At 31.8% G+C, this 25,093-nt stretch overlaps 3 protein-coding genes and 1 pseudogene across 3 annotated transcripts; 1 reads left to right on the top strand and 3 right to left on the bottom strand.

Moving 5' to 3' along the window:
- Window positions 1-1,702: 1,702 nt before the first annotated feature.
- On the bottom strand, window positions 1,703-4,114 carry LOC137813005 (alpha-1,3-arabinosyltransferase XAT3-like). Its single transcript, XM_068615282.1, has 4 exons — window positions 3,657-4,114; window positions 3,418-3,489; window positions 3,184-3,252; window positions 1,703-2,889 (listed from the first exon to the last, which is right to left on the bottom strand). The coding sequence occupies exons 1-4, from the start codon at window positions 3,796-3,798 to the stop codon at window positions 1,724-1,726; spliced, it is 1,449 nt and encodes a 482-aa protein (XP_068471383.1). The 5' UTR covers window positions 3,799-4,114; the 3' UTR covers window positions 1,703-1,723.
- A 4,950-nt stretch (window positions 4,115-9,064) lies between these two features.
- On the bottom strand, window positions 9,065-10,807 carry LOC137813006 (1-aminocyclopropane-1-carboxylate oxidase-like). The gene is made up of 4 exons (XM_068615283.1): window positions 10,531-10,807; window positions 10,211-10,437; window positions 9,593-9,926; window positions 9,065-9,495 (listed from the first exon to the last, which is right to left on the bottom strand). The coding sequence occupies exons 1-4, from the start codon at window positions 10,633-10,635 to the stop codon at window positions 9,229-9,231; spliced, it is 933 nt and encodes a 310-aa protein (XP_068471384.1). The 5' UTR covers window positions 10,636-10,807; the 3' UTR covers window positions 9,065-9,228.
- Window positions 10,808-14,976: 4,169 nt separating this feature from the next.
- On the top strand, window positions 14,977-18,068 carry LOC137813007 (protein DETOXIFICATION 16-like). Its single transcript, XM_068615284.1, has 8 exons — window positions 14,977-15,320; window positions 15,570-16,114; window positions 16,213-16,299; window positions 16,637-16,693; window positions 16,956-17,194; window positions 17,444-17,562; window positions 17,649-17,735; window positions 17,844-18,068. The coding sequence occupies exons 1-8, from the start codon at window positions 15,024-15,026 to the stop codon at window positions 17,913-17,915; spliced, it is 1,503 nt and encodes a 500-aa protein (XP_068471385.1). The 5' UTR covers window positions 14,977-15,023; the 3' UTR covers window positions 17,916-18,068.
- Window positions 18,069-19,417: 1,349 nt separating this feature from the next.
- Window positions 19,418-23,807, bottom strand: LOC137813008 (cyclin-dependent kinase D-3-like; annotated as a pseudogene).
- Window positions 23,808-25,093: the final 1,286 nt, after the last annotated feature.

Genomic DNA, 25,093 nt, shown 5'->3' on the forward strand with positions numbered 1-25,093 from the left:
GGAACTGAGTTAAGTTAATCAAATTTGCTGATTTGGAATGTCTTTATGGTGAATAATACTCTTAAAAGCCTATTATGAAAATATCGAAAGGGAAGGAGAAGAGAGAGGGAAAATGTAAAGAGAGTCATAATGATGCGTATCATTGTCTCGCACAGTGCATCAAATTCTATGGACTTTGAATGGATTATGGATTCTTTCATATCCTATCCTTCTCAATGTCAAAACAACTCAACCTTATTTTACGGCGCTTCGTCCACATTTCATCCAAAAACGATTGCAAATAACGTATAATGTTTTTATTCTGAGTCATTCCTTTACTATAATATTTGCATGATTTTTACTTATTTTCTTAGCTTGTAGTCGAATATGTTTCTTTGTGTCGGACATATGTATCAGACATTAACACTCGTAGAATATGTATCGGTGAAGTGTTCAATTTAAATAAATATTTGTTAAATCTTTAATAATTCTAATATGATTTTAATACAATATTAAAAAAATAAATTAATTTTTTAAAAATTTAAATTATTGTATAATTTTTTATTATAATTATAAAAATAAGGAATAAATCATTTTGAATCAACCATAAAAACTGTTAAAAAAAATATTAAGACATACTAATACACATAATTTTTTATTTTTATTTATATAATTTATAATTATATAATATATAGACTAATGTTTTTTAAAAACAGTCCACGTTTGAGTAAAATTCAAAAGTAAGAACTACGTTTAGGTAAAATTCAAAAGTAAGAACTAGCCCAATTTATCAATCTATCTCACCAGACTCTTTCTTCCTACACCTCCATACCTTTTTGTGCCACCCCCATACTAAATATGAAAATACCATTTTATCCTTTTTCTTCACCCCTTGGATTTGAAATAATAAGCCTATGGATTATGTAATCCGGATAAATTCCAGATTACATAATTCGGAAGTCAATTTCATATTTAGAAAAGACTTCCGGATTATGTAATCCGGAAGCTAATAACACATATGAAAAAAAGACTTCCGGATTACATAATCCGGAAGCTAATCTTATGTATAGAATAGACTTCCGGATTATGTAATTTGGAAGCTAATCACAAAAGACTTCCGGATTACATAATCCGGAAGCTAATTTTGAATCTAAAAAAAGACTTCCGAATTATGTAATCCGAAATATTGAAAAGGGTATTTTTGGAATAAGAAAAATTTATGGGGGTGGCACAAGAAGATATGGAGGTGCAGGAAGAAGCAGCCATCTCACCAACTCCACTTTCTGAAGTAGCAGGTGAATGCTGTCCCATATAAAATTTAAATCGAGTTCATGTTAATCACTTCACTTTAAGTACAAGCAACAATTTTGCCATATTTCACTTGCTAGTAAGATAAACTAATAGCCGATTGCCTTTGAAAGAACACATCTTAAAGTTTTTTAAAAAAAAGGCAGAAAAAAACTACCTAAATAACTTCCATTATTATCATTATTAATTTTACAAGTGAACTTTTGAAACATAGGACATATCCTCAAGTTTTTGTCATTGCATGATGTCTCCAAAGCAGTGCCTTAAAAGCTTTAGCGTTGAGGTCCTAAACCCTAAATCCACAAATTTTGTTTCAGATGATGCCTTTTTGTCCTTTATTCTGTAAGCTACTTGTTGAAAAACAACAGATAAATATCAGTGAGAAAGAAAAATAGAAAAATACTGCCATGAAAAATTTGATCAAATCCTAACATACTTATTTATTCAACAGCTCTAGAGCTCTTTGCAATGTAGGCTTAAACCTATCAACATCAAGCTTTATATTTTGCTTGTCCAAATACACAGACTTAAATTCTTGCCATCCCATTTTCCCAATAACTGAGGGATCCTTCATAAACATGTGATCTACAGGGTATTGTTCTACAAGAGTGCTTTCTTCTAAGCTTATTTTATATTCCAAGTATTTGATGTTCATATCCTTTGAGGGCATTCCAAAGTCATTTGTGGCAAGCCACTCCAATGCATAAGGCACAACCTGAATGAAAACTGCATTTTCTGGAAGGAAAAGTATGTTAGTGAGACCTGCTCCATGAACTCCCAATAACACATCACATGAATTCACAACATGAGCAAAGCCCCACATGCTCCTCCCTGCTTCCATAACAATCACATCAAAACCAAAACTCTTGGCCATTTTTTCTATTTCATCAGTATTAATGAAGGATCTTGATCTTTTTCTTGAAAGAATCATGAGCCTTGGCTTCCTATGTTGACCATTTATGATTTTGATTGCTTCTAATCTCTTCAATGCATAGGAACTTCTCAAAAAAGCCCTGAAGTCCTTCATAGAATAGGAGTGTTTTTGAGGGTCAATGCTTAGTTCTTTATGGTGCCGTTTGAGACCCACATTCACCCTTGGGAAGCAATGAACTTCATCATCTTCATCAATGTCCATAATCTCATAGTGTGACAACTTCTTAAGAAGTGATTCATGTTTTGAAATCCACCAAGGACGCTTATTGGTTATGATAAACTGTACTTTTCCATTGAATTGTCTGGCAGTCAAAAACAAGGGAATAAGAATGTCAGTGAATTCATGGAAGTGGTTACCGGTATACCCTCCAGTAGAAAACACTACAGCTGGAATGCTGTGATTTTGGGTGCATTGGGGGACTTTCTGGTTAACATTCACCACCTTCAATGTCCATTCTCTTACAGAAGTCATTGCACCTGCATCATCCCTTCTTGCATAAGGCTTTAAACTCCATGACATGTTTTTTTCCAACATTGTTGCCTTGGATGAAGCAATGTATACAGTGGAGGATTTTCCTTGGACTCTGATATCTCCCCTTGCTTGGCAAAATTCTGTTCTTTCTTCTGAAGTGCATAGTAGCTCCTCTTTCTCTGTTTCTTTTCTTTCAACTGCAAAATAAAGAATAGTAACTCTATAAAGGATCTTTAAGAATAATTAGTGTCAAAGGTCTAGCTCCAATCATTCTACCATATTAAGAATGACGCCGCCAAGAGTAACAGCTCGTGCATGATAGCCACCTAATAATCGTTATGATAAACTTTAAATGACTTTGATACTATATTAGTAAATGGACTTTAAGTCTAACTAAGTCTCATAAAACAGGTTTATAAGGTGAGGTTTGCACTTACTTTATATACTATGAAATGCTATAATCTCTAATCAATGTGTGATTTCTAACATACCTTTATTTTTATCCATTTGTGGAGAACTGCCAGTGTCTTCAACTACAACTTTGGCTTTATTCTCTTTAACTGCAGGCCCGAGAATCATCACAGAATCACGTGTTATCAGAAACATTTACCTCAATACTGTATATATAATCAGCGTGTAAGGAACCGCTTATGTATTTAATTTCAAGTGAAGGTATCTCAATTTACATGTACTTGTGTTAACCTTGTTGAGATTCAGAATCTTACCTTTGCCTATTTGTGAAGAGCTGCCAGTGATCAGCATTTTGGTGTCAACACCTATGAAGAGCTTCAGGTTCACTGCACAGAGAAACAAAGGAAAATAAAGTCATACTTAATGGCTACAAAAATTGCCTATAATACGAAATGGTGGAATATGTATCTGCATTTCTGAATGGCTACAATGCGTGCTTCTACTTGATCTTGGATTATGAAATAAGTTACAAAGCAAGAAGTTAAGCACTCACACACATGCACAGGACCCAAATAAGGCTTAAACACAGTGCAAAGACTGAAAACTATGAACAAGCAGCTCACAAATGCTCCATATCCCAACTTTTTCTGCTCATAACGACTAAAGCTTTTGGCTAGCACTGTGTCGTAAATCATTTTTCTTATCACTCAAGAACCCTTCTCTATGTGAGGATCACAATACCCTCTTAACAAATACAAGTCCTTTTTGAGTAACACCTCTTTAGTGGATCACCATTGTTTTTTTGTACACATCCTCTATGGTTTGAGACACTTCTATATGACAAATGGAGGAAGGTTGAGATGCATTTTCTATTCAATGTTGTCCTCCACGAAGTTGTTGTTGTTGTTGGTATATCTTGAATCAAGAGGATTCTCCAAAACTAATGTTTAATAGGCAATGAAAAGGACTTTGGTTGACTGTTGCAACGAAGAAACCTTTTTAATGATTGGTATTTGGTTAGATCATATTTTTTCACATATGAAGTTACAGAGCAAGAAGTGGAACCCATCTTTGAAAAGTATTAACCAACTAAAGCTTGCTTAAAATGCTGATATCAATTATTACCTTTCTCAAATCACCTCTGCATTATTAGGCTATTACCTTACATGCTCACACAAATATGGCTCAAGTGACAAATAAACAAAAAATAGCACCTTAGTTAACTTGATGAACAAAAAACAAAGGACAAATTAGCAACCAGTTTGAACTATAACATGGTTTATTAGTATGTAAAAGTCACTGCATTAAAGTGTAAAATAGGCCAATTTCTTAGAGGTTCATGCTTGGATTTCTCTTTTTACTTTGTTAGTTATATCTATGTAGCACAGGCACTGACACGGACACGCAGACATACGTATAATTTCTACAATGTAGGACATGGAGACACGAATCTATATATCATATAATTATGAATTATATAAATTGACAATAAAGATTTATGTGCACAAGTATGTCACAGTTTTTTTTAGCATAAAAATATATTTTTTAATAGTTGGTTCAAAATGATTTGTTCCTTATTTTTATAATTATAATAAATATTTATACAATAAATTTGAGTTTTTAAAAAATTAATGCATTTATCCTTTTTAAAACTGTGTTAGAATCGTGTTAAAATTGTTAAAAATTTAACAAATATTTTTCGGATTGGGCACTTCACTAAATATGTGTCCTACGAGTGTTATACAAGTGTCGACGTTCGATACGTGTGTCCAACACGGACATGTTATGTAAGAGGAGTGTCTGAGCCACTATAACTTTAGGAGAACTTTGTTATGTTTTACTTTGTGATCTAAGTTGCAGCATGCAAATATATAAAAATCGTGTGGCAATAACATTTGCTTGGTATCAACTAATGTCACACATTCTCCTTCAATGTAACAAAAATAAAATTGAGAAGAAGAAATAAGCTGAAAGAGGAACAAAATTGTCGGCACGAAGCTGAATTGAATGAAGACAATTATAGTAAGAAAAACATATGAAAATAAGGTGTTTGGTAGCATAGAGCAAGACATTTTAACAATTTGAGTATTTTTTCTTGTTCTGGTTTTTGGTGGGGTGCATGATTAGTGATGGTAATGGAGTCTTTGTATTCTATGTTTGATCACTTCTTGAGTAAAATAATAAAAATATTTGATTATAGAGAGAGGTAGTTCTAAAAGTAATAATTATTAATGGATTTAATGACGTGGAAAATGCAACAACCCCAGCAAGTTGAGACATGATCATATATAAATCTGATAAAATAAACTTCATTTTTTCTGTTTCTGTTTCTCTGTTTCTCTCACTCACACAAACACGCATTCATGAATATAAAATTTAAAAACATTTAGAATTTACTCAACAAATCCTTGACCTTCAAATTTTGATGCTTAGAAGTCAATGTTAGGTACCAAATTGTAGGATTAATATGTACCATACGTGCGTGCGATGCATGTTCTATTTTTTCTGCATTAATTAAGAAAAAAAATACGAATGACTAAATTTAATTTGTTTTTTCTTTTTCAGCAAGTTTTCCACATTGAAATTCAATGAAGATGAGGGTGACATTTTGTAATTACAAAACACTTATTACAATTATCGTTAATTAAATCTAGTTGAGAAATAAGATTTATGATTATAGAGTAAAAAATCTATGTAAGTTATTCTATAACCAATGTAAAAGAATACCAGCATTAGTCGATGATTTAAATCTCTAACACGTCACTTTTAAGTTCAACAAAATCTTATTATAATAAACTTTAATAAAAAGTGAAATTAGGATATACTCTGATTTTATCTAAAAATGTAAATTTTTAAATTTAACTTAAGCTAACAAAATCGATTTAAAAAGTGAGGTTTACATTTACTTATATATTATAAAATATTATTCTTATCTACAGTCGGAATCTCTAACCATGAAATCATCGATATTTGAAACTAATATATTCTTTTAAGTTTTAACTCACTTTATTCTTTTATGTTTTAACTCACATTTAAAGGTATTTGATTATTATTTTTTTATATTTTTTAAAAAATAAGTTTTTTTATAATTAAATTTAAACATATTAATGATTAGAACTCACCACCATAAACTATAATAATCCTTTCTAATTGTTAAGATAAAACATGCTGCATTAGTTAAATCCCACATGCTTTATTTTGTTAATTCCCAATATTTCATGTACCTAAAAAGAATTAAATTAAGGATATTTGAGTATCTAATAAATAAACACAATCGTAACATTTACGTATTCGCAACAAAATGTAAAATTTGTATAGATTGTAATTTAGAAATACATTTTTTTGGTGTGATGTTAATTAAGAAACGTAGTACCTAACACGTTATTCACAATGTTGGTTTTAAAATTATTTAGTTAAATTAAACACGAGTGTACCTCATGAACTCCAATTCTATAATATGTCAGCGTGGTATAAGGAATTTTTAATCACACTTACTTTTTTTGTTTGGTGGTTTTTTTCTACAAATAGTGTAATTTCATTTTATATTTTTTTAAATGAGTAAAAAATTATTTTGAAATTGGATTATTGTATTTATATTATACAATTTCAGTTTTTATTTTAATTTGTATATTAAATTGGAGTTGTATTTTATATGTATGACTTCAGTTATATTAAATTTCAATAAATATCCTACATGTAATACTGGAGCAATTTTTTTTTTATTTTACAAAATATCAAATGAAACTATACCATTTAAAAAAATTAAAAATTAAAAATGGATAAAAAATAAAATACGAAAGTTGTCTATTCAGTACTTTGATTTAGTTCCTGTGTATGTGGTAATTGCATTCTATTGTTAAAGTTTAAGAACATTTTGTTGTTGAAAATTTTCAAGGTTAAATTGATACTAAATAAAAATAGTTATTTTGTTTTTGGAATTTATGAAATAAATATATATTTTTTGTTTTAATTTTTTTTTTATATTTTTATCAATCCAAAAAATTGAAATTGTTTGAAGTTTCTAACTCTTTTTTAGACATATTAATAACATATATATTTTTGCATATTTTAAAATTTTCTTTGATTGCGTCATGTGTCAAAATTAAATGAAAAACCAAGTTATATAGATAAAGTGATTTTCAACTTTAAAAAGATAAAAACGAAAAAAACAAAAACTTTTAGCAAGATATTTCATTTTAATTATGTTTTTTATTCATTTAAAAGGTTAAGACTCAAAACCTTATTTAGAGAAATTAAATGTAATAGGTTTTTATTTAAAAGAATCCTTATTTAGAGAAATTAAATCTAATAGGTTTTTATTTAAAAGAATCCTTATTTAGAGAAATTAAATCTAATAATAGCATTCTGACCAATAACTTGTGAATAAATTCAATGTAATATAACTGTATTTTACTACATTAGAAAAATAATTTTCAGAACATAAATTTATTTCTATATAAAGAGAACTAATTTCATGAATGTGAAATTGTATATTTTCTGGAAAAAAATACATTATGGATAATTTTTTAATTTAAAAAATTGTACTAAGAAAATTAATTCTGGAACACAATATATTTTCAAAATGTATTATTTTTAATGCTGGATTTTAATTTTCAGAATTAAGGACCTTTTCGGAAATTTGAAACCATGTAGGTGCTGGTTCAAAAAATTGGGTGTAGGAAGAACTTGGCAAGTTTAGAATAGCTTGGCTATTACGGGCCCAACTACATAGCCCATACTGTTTGGGTTCTCTGTATATAAGCTGCTCCCCTCTCTACTCTGTAATATGACTTTTTTATGAATACAATCACATGCATTACACACACTTTCTCTCTGAAATTTTTCTGATGCATTAATCACAACCTTGTTCTTGCTTTGTAAACAATACTTAATTTGTGGCATGAACGTTTTGGCCACTGTAATGTTGGTACGCTTAAACAAATATTTCTGCAATGTAACATTCACTGCTCAAATGATATTCAATTCTGTTCTGCATGTGTTCTTGGTAAACCACCATCATGGATAAGACATCTCACTCGATCTTGGTGACTGACCGACCAAATTAAAATACATTTTAAAAAGTTATAATAAGTAACAGTTAAGACAATTGCAGAAACTCTCTAAGAATCAAGAATACATCCACCAAATCCAGGTAACCTCCAAAAAAATTAAGGAACCTTCTTAGAAATAAGTTAACACGATATTTGATAGATTTGGTCTATCATAATAGAGGATTTATGACTAAATATTATAAATAAACTCTCTACAAATGAGTAAGGTATACTTTTATCAGTTTTACTTTACACTCTTTTAACACATAATACTTACTTGATCGGAGTTTTTTCAAGTCCAACTAACTGAGCGCTGAGAAATTAAGGAGATAGAGTCTTAAAGTCGGAAGGAAGGAGTAAAGTATTGTGGAACAATGGAGCGACGCCTCTACAATTGTTACATCTAATATCGGATATTATTTAGAACCACTTTCTCTGTACAAATACAGTTTCATATTCAGAGAAGCAAGGCTACAACAGAGTCTATGAATCAATAACACCAGAGAACATAGTCTGATAAATATTTAGATGAAAGTTGGCAAGTTTTGTTACCACTAATTCTTTTGGTTGAAACATGTCTCAAAATACTGTTTCAATAATTTTTGTGATGAATTAAATACTGTTGTAATCTGATCTTGAGCATTATTAAGTTGGTGGACCAATATAAAAAATGCAGTTCTAGTAGTTACCATTTCTATTTTTGATGTGCTGGTGGTGAACTATCATATATTGAGTTAATGTTTACTGTACTTAGCTTTAAATTTTAAAGGAACATAGATACTATTATGAACTTCTGGGAATTCCTGTATTACATTCGAAATGAGTTATTTAATCATTTCTTTGAGTGCTCATGTCATAATCAATATTTACAAATTTAGTGAAGTGGACCCAGCAAGGTTAAGATAGAACGTGTAGAAAATGTTGCATATTATTTGAAATTGAATTGAATAATTAAACAACCAATATTTCCTGCTTAATAGCAGGTTATTTCCCCAATTTTTTCAAATCAATAAAATTTCTTCTAGCAGTATAGTATAGCACAGCTCCAATTAAGCTGTTTGAGTTGGAACAAAACTAATATGTGTTCACACTTTTCATAGCTTCAAATCTTGGCTTCTTTGGTTGGAACTTCAGTGTAGTGTAGAGCCTCATGTAATCCTCAAACACAAATTTTGGGTACACTTTGTCTATCACTTCTGTTTTTCTCTCCAACAATGGTGGTGCAGGATAGATAACAGCATCACCTGCAGGGTTGTAGAATGAGGCTATGGACATTCTAGTCCCATCACTTTTAGCAATCACACGGTGCTCCACACTTTTGTATTTTCCATTGGTGATTACCTGTTCCATCAAAATATTCTTAGATATGTGTCTCTGACACAGACATACCATTTAAGAGCCGTATTCGAGTCTCATAGCATATAGTGTAAGAATGTACCTCAAGTTGGTCACCAAGGTTAACAACAATGGAGTGGCGCATTGGAGGCACATCCACCCACTGACCATCTTTGAGAAGCTGCAGGCCACTGACCTTGTCATCTTGCAAGAGAAGGATAATCCCACCTGCATCTGTGTGAGCACGAAGACCCTTCACCAGCTCTGGCTTTGGACATGGAGGGTAGTTTGCTACCTTTGTGCCAAAATTTGGACCCTTTGATCCATGGAAGGCTTTCTTCAGGTACCCCTTCTCTAATCCAAGATTTTCACACAAAAGGTCTAGCAACTCCTCTGCAAGTTTCTCTAATTTTTGTGCAAATTCCTTCATTGCCTTCCTGTATCATACCTCATCTAGTTAAAACCATGTCTTTGTGTTTTATGTAGACAGCATGAGTTATCACATTATCAATTTCGTCAGCCAAATCACACATTTACAAGCAGCATGGTTTTGTTACTTATGTTAGTTAAAATATTCTTATGCAGCACAAACACTGAAACAAACACTGATACGAGTGTCATATGAGTGTCGGTGTCTTACGAGTATCTAACACGGACACGTTACTAAGAAGAGTGTCCTGGCTTCATGCATGCATATATCTTAGTTTTGAATTTTCCTTACCTGTAATCTTCACTGAGATCAGGAATTTCAGAGATGTTGGAATCTGGAAGATGGCGCAAGAAGAAGGTGCTCTCCCAGTCCATGTCCTTCATTTCACCTTTGATACCCTCCAACCCCTTGCTTGCCACTGCCTCCTTGAACCTTTGCTCCATGCTTTTCCTATAATGCTCTTTTGTTAACTTTTCCACACTATCCAAAAGCTCAAGGGGTATTCCATGATTTACCAACTACAATCAGAAAAGCAACATCATTAGTTTGGTTAAAATGAACATGAAGAAAACTTCAGGCTGCAAATGTAGAGATATATTTTTGTGGGGTACCTCAAAAAATCCCCAGTTTTCACAAGCATCTTCAATCTTCTCTAGGGTAGCCTTTCTCTTCTCACCATTGATATTCTCAAAGTTGATCACTGGGAAGTTTGCCATCTCTTACTTCTTTCTCTTGTCCCTTTGAGTATATCTTACTGTTTGCAGTGTGAGTGTGTGTGTTTATGCATATTGAGAAGGTAGGTGTGTGGTATTTATAGTGGAAAGCAAAGAGTAGTAGGAGAAGTAAACTTTGGTGTGAGAATCATGAATCATGAGATGCTTGTTTTGTTTATTAGTTAGTAAGACCAATCATTATATTCCAAGAACAAAGAACAGTTTACGTGGTTGAATTGTCTACTTTGGTATACGTTGGACACTTGTGGTGGCTAATGCAAACCCAACTTTCCTAGCATTTTCCCATGACTTTTTTTGGAGTTATGCTGCTACTTTCTTAGAAGCTAGTGCAAGCTAATTAACCCCATGCACCACTTTTTCTCCTTTCAGTAAACACAAGTCAATCTCAAACACAGACTTTAGGTGAACTATGTCTAATCTGCAGTAACTAATGCACCTCTGAAGATTAAACATGACTGTTTCTGTAATATGAATTTATGTACAAAACATAAACTCCTAACCCTCTATAGTGAGTGTAGCAGTCAGTCCGTACGACCGAATCGAAGTCCAGCGTCCGGTCTAAGTCGACCAAGACCATCACACCCAAAGTTGTAAACTTATGAACTAATCATTAAATACTGCATTCTTAATTACATATTAAATCCTTAACCAGACTTAATAATGAAGGGTCCATAATAATTATATAAATAAACAAAGATCCCAAAGGATCAGGTACGTAATCATCTAGTACTAAACACTGAGGGCTGGAGTTTGACTTGAACGTTAGAGTGTCTTTTGTAAGTACCATCTGAGCCGGTAGTTCACGGAGACAAGAAGAAAAAGAAGCGAGAATTTTAGAAGTTCGTTCGTGAGAAATGAGGACCGACGGAAAAGAGTTTCAATAGTTCTCTTATTCCTAACCAATAGTGAGTTTAAAAGTATGGTTTCTTCTGTAATTAAATTTTAACAGTACGACAAATAAATTTGTTTTATTTTTAAAAAAGGTGAGAAAATAGAAACATGTTAGTTTTGTGTATGGAAAACATTCTGTTCAAAAAAATTCATTCAACTCTCTCAAAATTAGTTTTTCTTTTCATATTACATCATTCGTGAAAAACGTGAAAATAGATGTTATGCCTGTACTATTCAATTTTAGTAGTCGTTCATCATCAATTTAATAGTGCAGAATGATGAATTATTATTTTCTTAACAGTAATCATTAATACAAATTTAATGTACTAATACGACTTTCAGAAGTGACATTAAGATAAGCCAACTTAATGAGAGAATTGGTCAAATTAATCTAAATTAATCTGTTTAAGACATTTTTAACCATTAAAATTTGTTTTTTTTTATAAAATTCTGTTTTTCCATCTTAACTAATACAATTGATTAATAATAGGAGCCACTTGACTAATGACTAATAAATATCAAATCGTACAGTTGCAGATTGAATTATTGTGTGTATTCTTTGGTATAAGCCTTCAACAACTCAAAGTTTGTTGTTCTTCCATTAACTTTGAAGTCAAATATTTGTATATTTTTTGTGAGATGGCTGAAGAAAAATGTTGGATTGAGACTAGAAAATTTCATAATCTGCCAAATGTGTTTTAATTATGTTGAATCTGAGGTTGAATTTGGTTTTAGAGGAAGAAGAAAAATGAAGAAACTGTAATGAAAGTTGGTGCTTAGTTTGGTTTAAAGAAAGAAAAAGAGCATATTGGAAAAGAAAAAGTTTTTTAACACTTGGTTTTGCATGAAGAATGAAGAAAAGGAGGAAGAAATTATAAATAATATATTAGTATGAAGTTATATCTATTTTACAAATATATCACTTCTCCCATTTCCATTTCAATTAAATCTTACAATATCAAATAGTTCATGAATTAAATAAGGGTAAATAGAGACAAGAATTATTAATAATTTAAAAGAAATATTTTTTTAAAAAAGAAAAATATATCATATCATCTCATAAAATAATAAAATACTTGGGGTATATCAAAATTTTCCCAATAATGTACAACACAAAAAAAAATATATCATATAATCAAATGACTCTATCTCCTAACAAAAATAATGAAAGTAAATGTCCTACTAAAAAACAAAAATGTACTACTATCTTAATTTTAACAAATAAAATAATTTTATAATCACATACAGTATATATTAATTGTTATTAGATAGAACGTTTATTATTACACCAAAAGATAACACAATTAATATAAAAAATTTCAAGGTTTATAAATGTTAAAATATAAATTTAGAATCTTATCATGAATAGCAAATTTGACCAAAAAAATGGACTCATTTCTTCTTATCCCTAACGTAAGTTATGGGTCATGGGCTTGGACCATTCTGGTTCATGCATTTCATTTTTTTAAGTTAATGAAAATCCGAAGAAATAACTACATAATTTTAATTACTTACCCTAAAATTATAGTTAATGAAAAAATATTCGAAAGCTAAATTTTAATTAAAACATTTTCTCAAAATGTATTAATTTCATGCATTACAACATTTAAATCACAACTCAAAATAACTAAATAAAAAATTGCAAAAAAAAGCTAGTGAGTTTATAAATGTAAGTAGATTAATAAAATTAAATAGTTGTAAATTAAGTAATAAACTATATATATTACTAACCTACTGAAAAATCAAATAATTAATTCACATTAAAATAGCACCATCTAGAAATAGCTTTGGTAATGTGAAGAAATGAGTGATGTTGGTTGAATTAGGTAGAACAATAGAAACTTTTTACCTTAAAGGAAAAAAAGAACATGTTACATCTTCTCCTCCTTTGAATTGGAAAATAGGAAACAATAATGCCTCATATTGTAGCATTCATCATCAACCTCAAGAAAAAACACATTATTTACTCAATGTTCTTTTCTACCATTCAAACCACACTCTACAACCTCCAATCCTCACCCTCCAAAACCCTCCATTGAAGTTGTATATCTTTAATATCTTCCCATCCAAAACCCTCCACCTTCCATATTTTGACAGTTACTTCGCTCTAGAGAGACTCTTTGTCTAAAATAACATCCATATTTACTCTGATAAGAGGACTTTATTAAAGACAGACATTTTCCACGTCACCAAAGTTAGATCTTCATGTCGACAAAAAATAAAGACATTTCATAGTATATAAGTAGGTGCAAACTTCGCCTTATAAAACAGTTTTATAAAGTTGAATTAAACATAAAGTTCATTTTTTAAGATGTATTTTAGTGATTTTTTCCTCACACCAATTTTCAAGAAGTTAGTGTTGTATTTTGGGGGACTTAGGAATAGTGATCACTATGTCTCAAAAAATCAACTCGTGAAATCAACTTTGTTAGTGTTTTTCAGGCTTTATTTACTACACTCTCAATAGTTTGAAGATGGGAAAGTAATCTGTTTCCTTGAGGCTAACCGTTTAGACAAATTAGTAAGCACATATCCATAGCACACAAATAGGTTGGCCAAGGTGCATGAAAGGTACTTTAACTGGTTTGCATACCTTTCAACTACACTACTTCCCACTCCAGGGAACCAACCAAATGAGATTTTAGAGAAATTTTACCTTTAAACCTACCACAAGCTTAAAGCTCATCATCAAACTCTAATCACATTAAAGGTTCTTCCCTCAAAAACATTGTATCATCCACATATTTTAGAAGGTTTATTTGAGTCTACTTCAACTCACTACGAAAGCTAGTGAAAAGACCCTTCTCTATCACTTCTCTCATCATCTTACTAAAACTTTTCACTACTGTATTATATAGAAAAGGAGACAAGAGATCTCCTTCCCTCAACCCCTTTGCAAAAACTCATTTTGTTTAACTCTTACTAACTAACATTGATACGCTACTTCTCACCAAACATCACCCTATCCACATGGTCCATTTCTATGGAACTTCAATCTCCAAGCATGTTTACTAAAAAATTCAACTCAGCCATACCCTTTCTAATAATCTACTTTGAAGATTAAACGATGCAGTAAATGTGTCACAGGACAAGAACACCTTAACTAGTTATTCTGTTTTTTCTGTTGATAACAAAAAAACAGAATAACTAGCTGTCTTATCCAGTAACAAAATCTCTTCCTTTCAAGAAATCACTGTGCCTATTATCGATCACACTTGCAATCACCTCCTTTAGCCTGTTAGAAGAAAATAAAAAATAAAGTTCTTTGAAATTTAAACTTGTTTCATTTCTTTAACTTATTTTTCTTTTCTGAGACAAAAGGAATTTATCGAAAGAGACTGAAGTTAAATATCTAAAAGCATGACAAAAGTGTACTACTCTATCTGTGTCATTCTTATAAATATCTTTTTTAACTCTTTCTGTACCATGTTTACTATTTGTGGTGTCTTTACCTGGTCTCTGTTCTTCACAACCAAGCAATGGATGGAGAAGATCAAAAGTCATCTATACAATCTCCATTGATACATATCACGGTGGAAGATAGGCTCAAAGTTGATAGTATACAACTAAACAAGGATAAGGCAATAGAGAGAGCTGAACTCTATGAAGAAGTGAGGAAACAGTTATGGCTAGCAGGGCCTTTAGTATCTGTTTCTATATTAAATTATTCCCTACAAATTATATCTGTAATGTTTGTTGGGCATCTCGGCCAATTGCAACTCTCTGCTGCTTCATTGGCTACTTCTTTTGCCTCTGTCACTGGTTTTAGCTTATTGGTGAGTTGTGCTTTCATTGGTTTTGTGTGTGTTGTATTGGTTATAGCATGTGTAGCTGAACAAGTTGTATAAAACTCTATGATACAAAACAAAAATGCAAGTGAGTTTAACTCCAAGCAATATTGAATAACTAAGCCAGTAAAGAGTCTAAAATTATTATTTATTATCATTGTGCTAAACAACCTCAAATACTAATTTGTAAGTATTTGTTTCTCTGAGATATGTTTGTCTTTTTTTTTGTTCAAATAGGTGGGGGTGGCTAGTGCTTTAGATACCTTGTGTGGCCAATCATATGGAGCAAAGCAGCACCATATGTTAGGCATACACATGCAGAGGGCTATGCTTGTTCTTATGATTGTTAGCATACACCTTGCATTTATTTGGGCAAACACAAGTTCCATTCTAACTGCCCTTGGCCAAGATCCTGAAATATCTGCAGAAGCTGGACAATATGCTCGGCTAATGATTCCAAGCCTTTTTGCCTATGGCCTTCTTCAGTGCCTGAACAAATTTTTGCAAACCCAAAATATAGTATTTCCAATGGTGTTCAGCTCTGGAGTCACTACTTTGCTGCATATTGCTATATGTTGGACTATGGTATTCAAATTTGGACTAGGGAACAGAGGAGCTGCCATAGCAAATGCTATATCCTACTGGATAAATGTCTTGATCCTGATACTCTATGTCAAGTTTTCTCCTTCATGTTCAAAAACATGGACTGGATTCTCAAAAGAGGCATTGCATGGCATCCCTTCTTTTCTTAGACTTGCAATTCCTTCAGCTGTTATGGTTTGGTATATTCTCTTCATACATTTTTATCAACACTCTTACAGTTATTTGCTTTAGATATTGATTTTCTTTTTCCAATTTTTGTTTATATTATCCCGAACAGCTTGGAAATGTGGTCATTTGAAATGATGGTTCTCCTCTCTGGCCTTCTTCCAAATCCAAAGTTAGAAGCATCAGTGCTTTCTATCTGGTTAGTCAGTATCACTGTATCATATTTAACATTTCTTTCGCTACAATATTTTTATATTGAGGAGAAAACTAGAAATGCAGTTTCTAATACACTCTAACATTGGTTAATTTTTTTAAATTGCAAAATCACAAGTAAAACATATTAAATAAGAAGTGATATTCACAAAAGTTTGCAATATCTAATATATTTCAGCCAATAATAATAAGTGTTCTAAAAGAGTATGTTAAAGAGTGTGATGCATGTTTTACTATTTTCTCTTCTTGGTTTTGAGTTGCTACACATACATGAAAGTTGACATTGTTTTTGGCTCTTAACGTTCCAATTTCTGCTTAATCAGTCTGAATACTTCGACAACTGCTTGGATGATCCCCTTTGGACTCAGTGGAGCTGTAAGGTGAGTAGCTATTGCAATTTTTTTCAAGAGGACTGATATGTTGACAACCATGCAGTAGATTATAACTAGAAAGACCAACATCTTTTTACTGAAATAGAACAATTTTGATATTGTATTGATCAAATCACAGTCGTAAACTGATGTCTTTCAATTTGCAGTTATCAAAGTTTTATTTTTTCTTCGTAATATTCCTATTAGTACTTGTGTTTTGCTTCTGTATAGGTGTGGTTGTTGAAGTTATACTTTGCATGATTGTTTGCAGCACTCGTGTCTCAAATGAACTAGGAGCAGGTCACCCACGGGCAGCACGGTTAGCTGTGTACTTTGTCTTTGTAATGGCCATTACCGAGGGAACATTAATTGGAGCAGTGATGATACTAATGCGCAACATTTGGGGCTATGCATATAGTAATGAAGTGGAGGTGGTTCAATATGTAGCTATCATGTTGCCAATTCTTGCGTTATCCATTTTCCTGGATGCACTACAGTGTGTTCTTTCAGGTTTTTCTTGTTTATATCAGTTTCTTTTATTTATTGTCTTAGCAGAGGCATGTCTGAATAGTAAATCTTCCAACACAAAATTCTGTAACATGTTGGAAACTATGAGATCAATACAAATAAATCTGTTATGGGCTGGAACAATGTTGCTTGTAACTCATTTTCTTGAAAAATAAGAATGTAGAATGTTGTATTGTATGTAGCTAATAATTTAGATTTTAGACTAAACATCTTTGTGTTTCAATAACTCAGGCACAGCTAGAGGATGTGGTTGGCAAAAGAAAGGGGCTCTGATTAATCTAGGATCATACTATTTAGTTGGGATTCCATCAGCTATCTATTTTTCTTTTGTCATGCACATTGGGGGGAAGGTAAACAAGTCAAAAAATTAAATTCTGAATCAGTCTTCTCACTTAGGTGATTTTCATAAAAAAAATTGTGATTCTGCTTTTTACAGGGGCTTTGGCTGGGGATCATATGTGCACTGGTTGTTCAGGTGTCATGCCTTTTTGTAATTACAGCACGCACTGACTGGGAGCAAGAGGTAAACTTTAGTCTTTCTGTTATATCTGCTGCATCTTCCTTTAAATTTATTAGATGAGTTGAAGGGTGATGTGGTTGTATTTTTCTGGAATCTCCTTTCTTTTTTCAGGCAAGGAAGGCTAAAGAAAGAGTCTACTGTTCAATGACAGCAGGGCATGAGGGAGATAGTTTCTGCACATGACAAGAAAATCTAACTTTGCATTAAGTTTCTTTACTATGTAACATCTTTGTCTTCTTTGAAAATTGTCAGTTTGGTGATGTTCTTCTCGAATTATCAAAGGATATGGATACAAGGCTTATAAAAAGAAGTTAATATAAATTTCGTCTTTTCTAATTCTTAGTTATTTCACTTTGTATAGATTTTAACCTTTATTTTCTCTTTTCTGATTCTAATATTTATTGGCTCTTTATTTTACATTCTCTTTCTTTAGTTAGACATAAAATGGGTGTACGGTTTATATATATTCAAGTTATCTGCTTTGATTTTAATATATAGACAAATAGAATAAATATTTATTCTTATATCCTTTGCATTCTTCTTTCTCTTTTGTTCATCTATGTTGGTTTTTGAAATAATTATGAAATTACTTGTTACATTTACCCACGGATAAAATTATTGATCCCTTATAATATATTTGCTCACCTTACCATGTTAGTTTATATGTTAATCATTCATGCACAAAATACTATAACCAAGCATGACCCAATCCTTAACCAATTTATGGTTAAAGGTTTTATCATACCTGCAGCCAATAACCACTCAAAATGACTACATAATTCAGAATGAATTTCATCATCATTTCAATAAAGAGAATTGTTAACATACTCTTTTTAAACACACTATTTTCAATTCTTGTTTTCTTTTTGAAAATCGTGAAATCGTAAGTGTAACTAATGAAGTGATGAATAAATCTCACATGTTTTGCAGTAAACTTAACTATAACAAAGTTGTGATACTGTCAAGTAGCCTCCTACATAAGATCCACCAATTTCTTTCATGCCCGTCCCATCCCCATCAAAAACTTCAGCTAAATTTAAATCCGAACGGAAAAAATATTATCACTAAAAAAAAATCAATAAATAATAACCAAATTTAGAAACAAAAAATAATTAGTTACTATATTAACTAAATTAAATATTAATTTAGAGACTAAAAAATTATTGAAATCTAAAGTGGTTTTTATTATTAATAATAAAGTGGTTTCTATTATTAATAAAAAATTTAAATTGATATCTAAATTAACTACCTAGATTTTAATTACTAATATTTTAGATTCTAAATTGGTCTCTAAAAGACTAATAAAGACTAATTTAGGATATAAAGTAATTAGTAGTTAAAACCTTGGTAACTAAGGGTTAGATACTCATTTATAAGTTATTTTATAAATTTTATTAATAATAGAAACTAATTTAGATACCAATAAATTTTTTAGTTTATAAAATAGTGTCTAATTTACTCAAATAGTAACTAATTATTTTGATATGTATAATCAGTTTTCATTTAATGATTTTCTTGTAGTGTATAGTCGTCATCATCATCATTGAATCATCAGAGTTGACCGTTATAATAAATATAAAAAAAAAAACACCAAAAAGAAAAAGTAAAAGTCATTCAACAAATTAAAATTGGACTTCAACAGTCTGAACACCCAGTAAAGTACACACCATACATACTCCTCCACATGCATAAGAAATTTCATATGTTCAATAACAAACTTATGTTTAAATTAAGTTTCCTCAAAATTTATTGTTTCTCAAGCGCCACATACAGCAACAGCTCAAGAAAATGCCCTCACACTCAATGTTTTCCATGAATTCAAGTATACAAGTTCTCTGAGAATGTAAAGAACAAAACTGTACAAGAAAAACAGAATTGGTGTGTGATATTAAAAGTATTTTTTTTTTCTATAGCAGTTATTTTTAGGTATCTGAACTACAACTAATCTTCAGTTACATATTTGTTGTCGCGGCACACAGAGAAACAGAGACAAAGAATGACATACTAACAAGCCTTTGAGAATTCACCACTTTTCTTCAAATGTATTTAATCCTCCATAAGCTTCTCTGACTTAGCTGGCCACAGAGTATTCATTCTGGCTGTTGAAATTTTCTTTTTAAATATGTTCTGTCAGCACTGCAGAACAAAACGAAGGAACTAAAGTTAAATAACACCATTTACATGTAGAAACTAAAAGATAACAAACAACTGATACATTCTTCCACTACTTGGGGATTACAACATGTTGTGTTAGCATTAAACATATAGTCTTGTAGCATATTACAATCTTATCATTGTTAATCAGCAACTTCGCCAGAAAAAAATTCTAACATACGAAATTTTCTTGAATGATATTAAAGAAAAGAGTATTCTAAAAATTGATAGAATTGGAGGAACTGTTTTTCTTAGATGACATGTTAAAGGAATATCCGAAAACATATCTACAAAACATTTGTACTGGAATCTATAAAGAAACAATCCAATTAATCAAACGCTAACCGAAGATCGTATGAATACGATTTTGCACTTTTCCACAAATATAATTTGTTTCTTTAATATGGTTCTATATAAGCCTCGCCATTTTGTCTTCCAATACAAATGAACTCAGGCCATTTTGAATTTGTTAACATTTTATTTTCGACTCGGTTAAAATTTAAAACTATTAGGCCATTTTGAATTGATTGGGTGATCAATACTATTATACCTGTTAATTGTAGGTCTATTTGGAGGTTTTATCCAAAGATAGAAAAATCTACAGACATTGGAGCTGATTCATTCTTGCCTGAATTATCATCAGTTGTCTGCCTGAAATCACCAAAACTGCCATCAACCTTGTCTGCTTGCTGGGAATTTCCTTCAAACCCATCACGTCCTGGCATCACTCTCCTAGACTTCCTTGGAGGTGATAACACAGTAGGACCCTCCTGTAAATTGAAATCAGAAGCCTTAGATTCCTTCTTAGGAGCAGGTCTAGGGAGCTTGTCTGGATCTGAAGGCAGAGGAGCAGAAGAGAAGTACCTAAAGTGGAAGAAGAGAGATTAATTATGGAGAAAAGAAATTTATTGGTGTCGTAATGGGATGCTGAAGGCAGGTACCTATGCTCTAGTGCCTGCTGCAATGAAATTCTAGCTTTGGGATCATATGTAAACATCTTTGACAACAGATCTAAAGCATCATCAGTTGCCATAGGAAATAAAGAACGCAGAGGGGGTGCAGGAACATATTGATATTCGACATAATCAGGCAGGAATACCATATCAGGCCACTGAGAAGATGTTGGAGTGCCAAATGCCAAAAAAATCTTTCCTAATTGATCGATGTCACTTGTACCCTACCAAGTGATAGTAACAAACTAGTGAAAAAAACAATAAGAAACATGATTAATTATTTAAATACAAAATGAAAATGAAGAAATACAATCAATGCAATGAACTATCTTGGAAATTGTATTAACACAAGCTAGTTATAGAGCAGGAATAATGGAAGCTCAAATAAAAATAATGAATACAAAAATCTTAGCCCACAGACAGCTCCAGACCTTATTCAAGCTCGGTTGAAACAGTTTGAATGATTTAGGGATTTCAGACATAAAACTTAATTTCAACTATTTGATAAAGTTAAATGAATGGCATGTCCAAATAAATGGACTACACTTTATGTCAAAGCCCATCTACTTAAGAACATCAATCATGTAAAAAAAAATTACCTGCAAAAAGGGTCGACGGAGAAGAAGTTCAGCAAATATACAACCTAAAGCCCAGACATCAACCCCGGAACCATATTGCTTGGCACCAAATAATAGCTCAGGAGCTCTATACCACCGAGCGAAAACCTATTCATGCATATATAATAAGCACAAGTGTTATGTAATGTAGAAACTAGAAACCCTCTCCACCAATAAAAAGTGAAAAATACACAACATGAGATGAAACATGTTCAATACAATGCAGGTAGCACTTTTACACCATGAATGTCAGCACAATATTCAGTTACCATAGAGAACCACAGTCCTAGAAAAGATTCAGCAGAATTTAGTATACTTCCAGTTCAATGCTCAAATGTTTAGGTCTTCAATTATCTTCCCTCGTTTCATAAATGTAAAAGCAAAGAAAGAGTATCCCAATTCATGAGTTCCTACCATTAGGTGTGTAGAGGGTTTGATTAGATATATCATATATGTATATGAATTCTTAATCCTGTGTGCAAAGAGGCTGTCTCCATGGCTAGAACCTGCCACTACCAAATCACAAGGCAACAACCTAACCATTTTGTCCCAGGCTTCACCTTTTATGCAGGCAATAATAATAAAGATTCCAAGGTAAGATATCTGCTCAATTACGGTCCAAGGATTGCATACAAATTCAAACTAAATCATCATATAAGTCATGCCTGACTATAAGGTATATTCCTTTCCAATTCTGCAAAACTCTACTCCATATTATAGGAAACTTCACTACTTAATGCAAAATAATTGGGGGCAAGTAGGAACATCAACAGAATGATTTGACTTTCAAGCTCACAGTTTATTGGAAAACCTGAGTTTGTTCAAAAGAAATGAGCTCCTAGATAAAGAACCTAAATTCAAATTACTGACTGCTGCTAAAAACTCACATACTTAATGGGATCCACATGCCATATAAAGAAGCAAACCTGATGAGTGAACCTTCTATCTGGGCTTCCAAACATTCGTGCTAAACCAAAATCTGCAAGTTTCAGTTGTCCATTAGATCCTATCAATAAATTATTTGGCTTCATATCCCTGAAAATGTGAAAGCAAACTTTTGAGCTCAGCACTTAAGTCAAATAACAACTTTGTAACGAGCAAACACGCATCATACTCTACCTATGCAAAACCCATTTCTTGTGGCAAAAAGCAAGACCTTTTAGAGTCATTTGAAGGTAGGATTTTGTATCAGCCGGTGAAAGAAAAATATTTCGGTCTCGTATGACAGCTTCAAGGTCCGTCTCCATGAATTCAAACACAAGATGCAAATTCCCTTTATGTGGGAATGCATCTATCAATTCAACAATATTAGGATCCTTAAGCTCTTTAAGAAGCTTTATTTCTCTAAGAGCTGTAAAATTTACCCCTTCTTTCTGCTTGCCAAGCCGAATTTTCTTGATTGCAACCGTCTGTCCTGTCTGTCAACACAATGAATTCGAATAAGAATACCACATCATAATAGTACTATCATATTCATTATTGAACATCGAACCATGAAAGTAAGCATACCTATCTCATGGATACATTTTTGCAAGTTACACAAAGAATAAGTCATAACTCTACAAAACTTATACTGAAACTAATTAAGAATTTTCCAGCTCTCAAGCTTCCCTCCGCTTGTATTCATATGATCACTAAACAAAAGTTAAGAACTACGACTTCCTCGTACCCAATGACACACAGCATACCCTTCTTCATAAATAATTGCTTGAAGCAGACATGATAAAGTAACAAACCCCAAAAGCAAATTGTTAAAATAAACACCTTGAATTAAAGTCAGAAACCCAAAGCAAATAAATGCATCTTCCCTTCCTACATCTCTAAGGCCATGCACCAATATCTATTTTACTCCGATTCAGCAATTTTCTTTGCACCAAGTGAAAATAACGATCCAATTCTCACAACCCACAAAAGAGAATAGGGGAAAAATTGACTCTTCAATCTCGAATTCGCATAATTGAAGAAGAAAGTTTGGGGGGATTACGTGGGTATCAATGGCTTTGTACACAACTCCATAGGTACCTTCACCAAGAACTTCACGCTTCAGATATCTATCAGCCACTTTTTTGGACGGATCCGAGCCTGCCATTTTCTGTTCCAGACTTGGGAGTTGAGGTTCTTACAATTAGAAGAAAAAAAATTGAGAATTTAGAAGTGGGTCATTTGGATCAAATTGAGGTTTTATCAGAAAAGGGTTAAAATCTATGATTTAATTTAACTAGAAAGCGGTTGAAACATGAAGATTGAAGAAGTGAAAACAGCTGCAGTGGCTGAAACCTGAAAGTAAAAGCGAATACGGAGAGTTTGAGAGATAGAGGGAGGTTTAGTATTAAATCATGATTATATTGCTTAATTAATTTCAGAATGTGACCACTTTAATTAATTTGACAATTCTATTCTCCAGCATTATATTGTTTTGTTGCTTACAATTAATTGAGAAAACTCTCTAGACAAAGTGTGGTCCATGTCCATATGCTAGAGAAATTTCATAAATACAATGAAATTTTTGTATACATGAAAATTAATTTGGACTTTTCTGTGTCTATCTCGAACACATGTATCAGACACCGACACTTGTAGGACATGTACAAGTGAAGTGTCTAATTCAAAAAAAATGGTTCTATCATGATTCTAACGTAATTCTAAAAAAAAAAATATTAATTTTCTAAAAACTCAAATTTATTGTATAAGTTTTTATTATAATTATAAAAATAAGAAAAAAATACTTTTAAATCATCCTGAGAAACATCTTCTGTTTCAAAAAAAACTGAAACATACATGTGTTATCTCCGTGTGTTCATATCGTATCAGTGTCCGTGTATATTTTAATAACTTTTCTCTTTAACATTTTTTCAACTAAAATGTAATATATATTTTTGTCTCACAAATATGAGTGAAAATTATATAAAGGTGATAAATATATGCAGCCTTAATTACTTGGCCTTAAATATCGGTTTGGAAAATGAAAGGAAATATCCACCACTTTCGTTTTTTAGCAATCTCTAGGAATCAAATTTATTATGCTTACCTTTTGTATTATTATTAATCTATTTTTAGAAAAGATGCTCTTGAGTTAGTGATGATTTTCCACAGAATAATGAGAAATGAATCATTAAATAGACGAACCTAGAAGCAAAAGATAAAGAAACATCAAGAAAATCTGCATATTAGTGAACTGATTATGGCTACTTAGGAAGATAAAAGAAAGAAAGAAAGAATTTTAATTTTCTGAGTTCAGATGAGTATTTGCTGTTTAATGAGAAGATAGAAGTGTTTATCTTCATAAAGTATTAAGAGGTATATAGGAATGTCTTTAGTGCTTAAATTCTATGTGTTATGTGCCTGAGACCAAAAGAACCATGAAGCTTGACATCAGAATCTCAGACACAAACAATCTAATATCTATTGTTTCTCACATGGAAGTGTTTGAAAGTGAGGATAAAGGCCAACAAAAACACCTAATTCCATAGAATCTACACCACTTTTTTCTTACACTCTTCAGTTTGTTTTCAGATAATTCATTCAAAAATAAAAATATAGAAGCATCCAATCCATATGACAGTTGAAAGAGACATGTGAAAATTGATTCTAGTTAGGCTTGTGAAGATAGCTAAGAAAAAGAACCAAGGTAAAAAAC

This window comes from Phaseolus vulgaris, chromosome 2 (assembly GCF_000499845.2).
Source record: "Phaseolus vulgaris cultivar G19833 chromosome 2, P. vulgaris v2.0, whole genome shotgun sequence".
Lineage (NCBI taxonomy): Eukaryota > Viridiplantae > Streptophyta > Magnoliopsida > Fabales > Fabaceae > Phaseolus > Phaseolus vulgaris.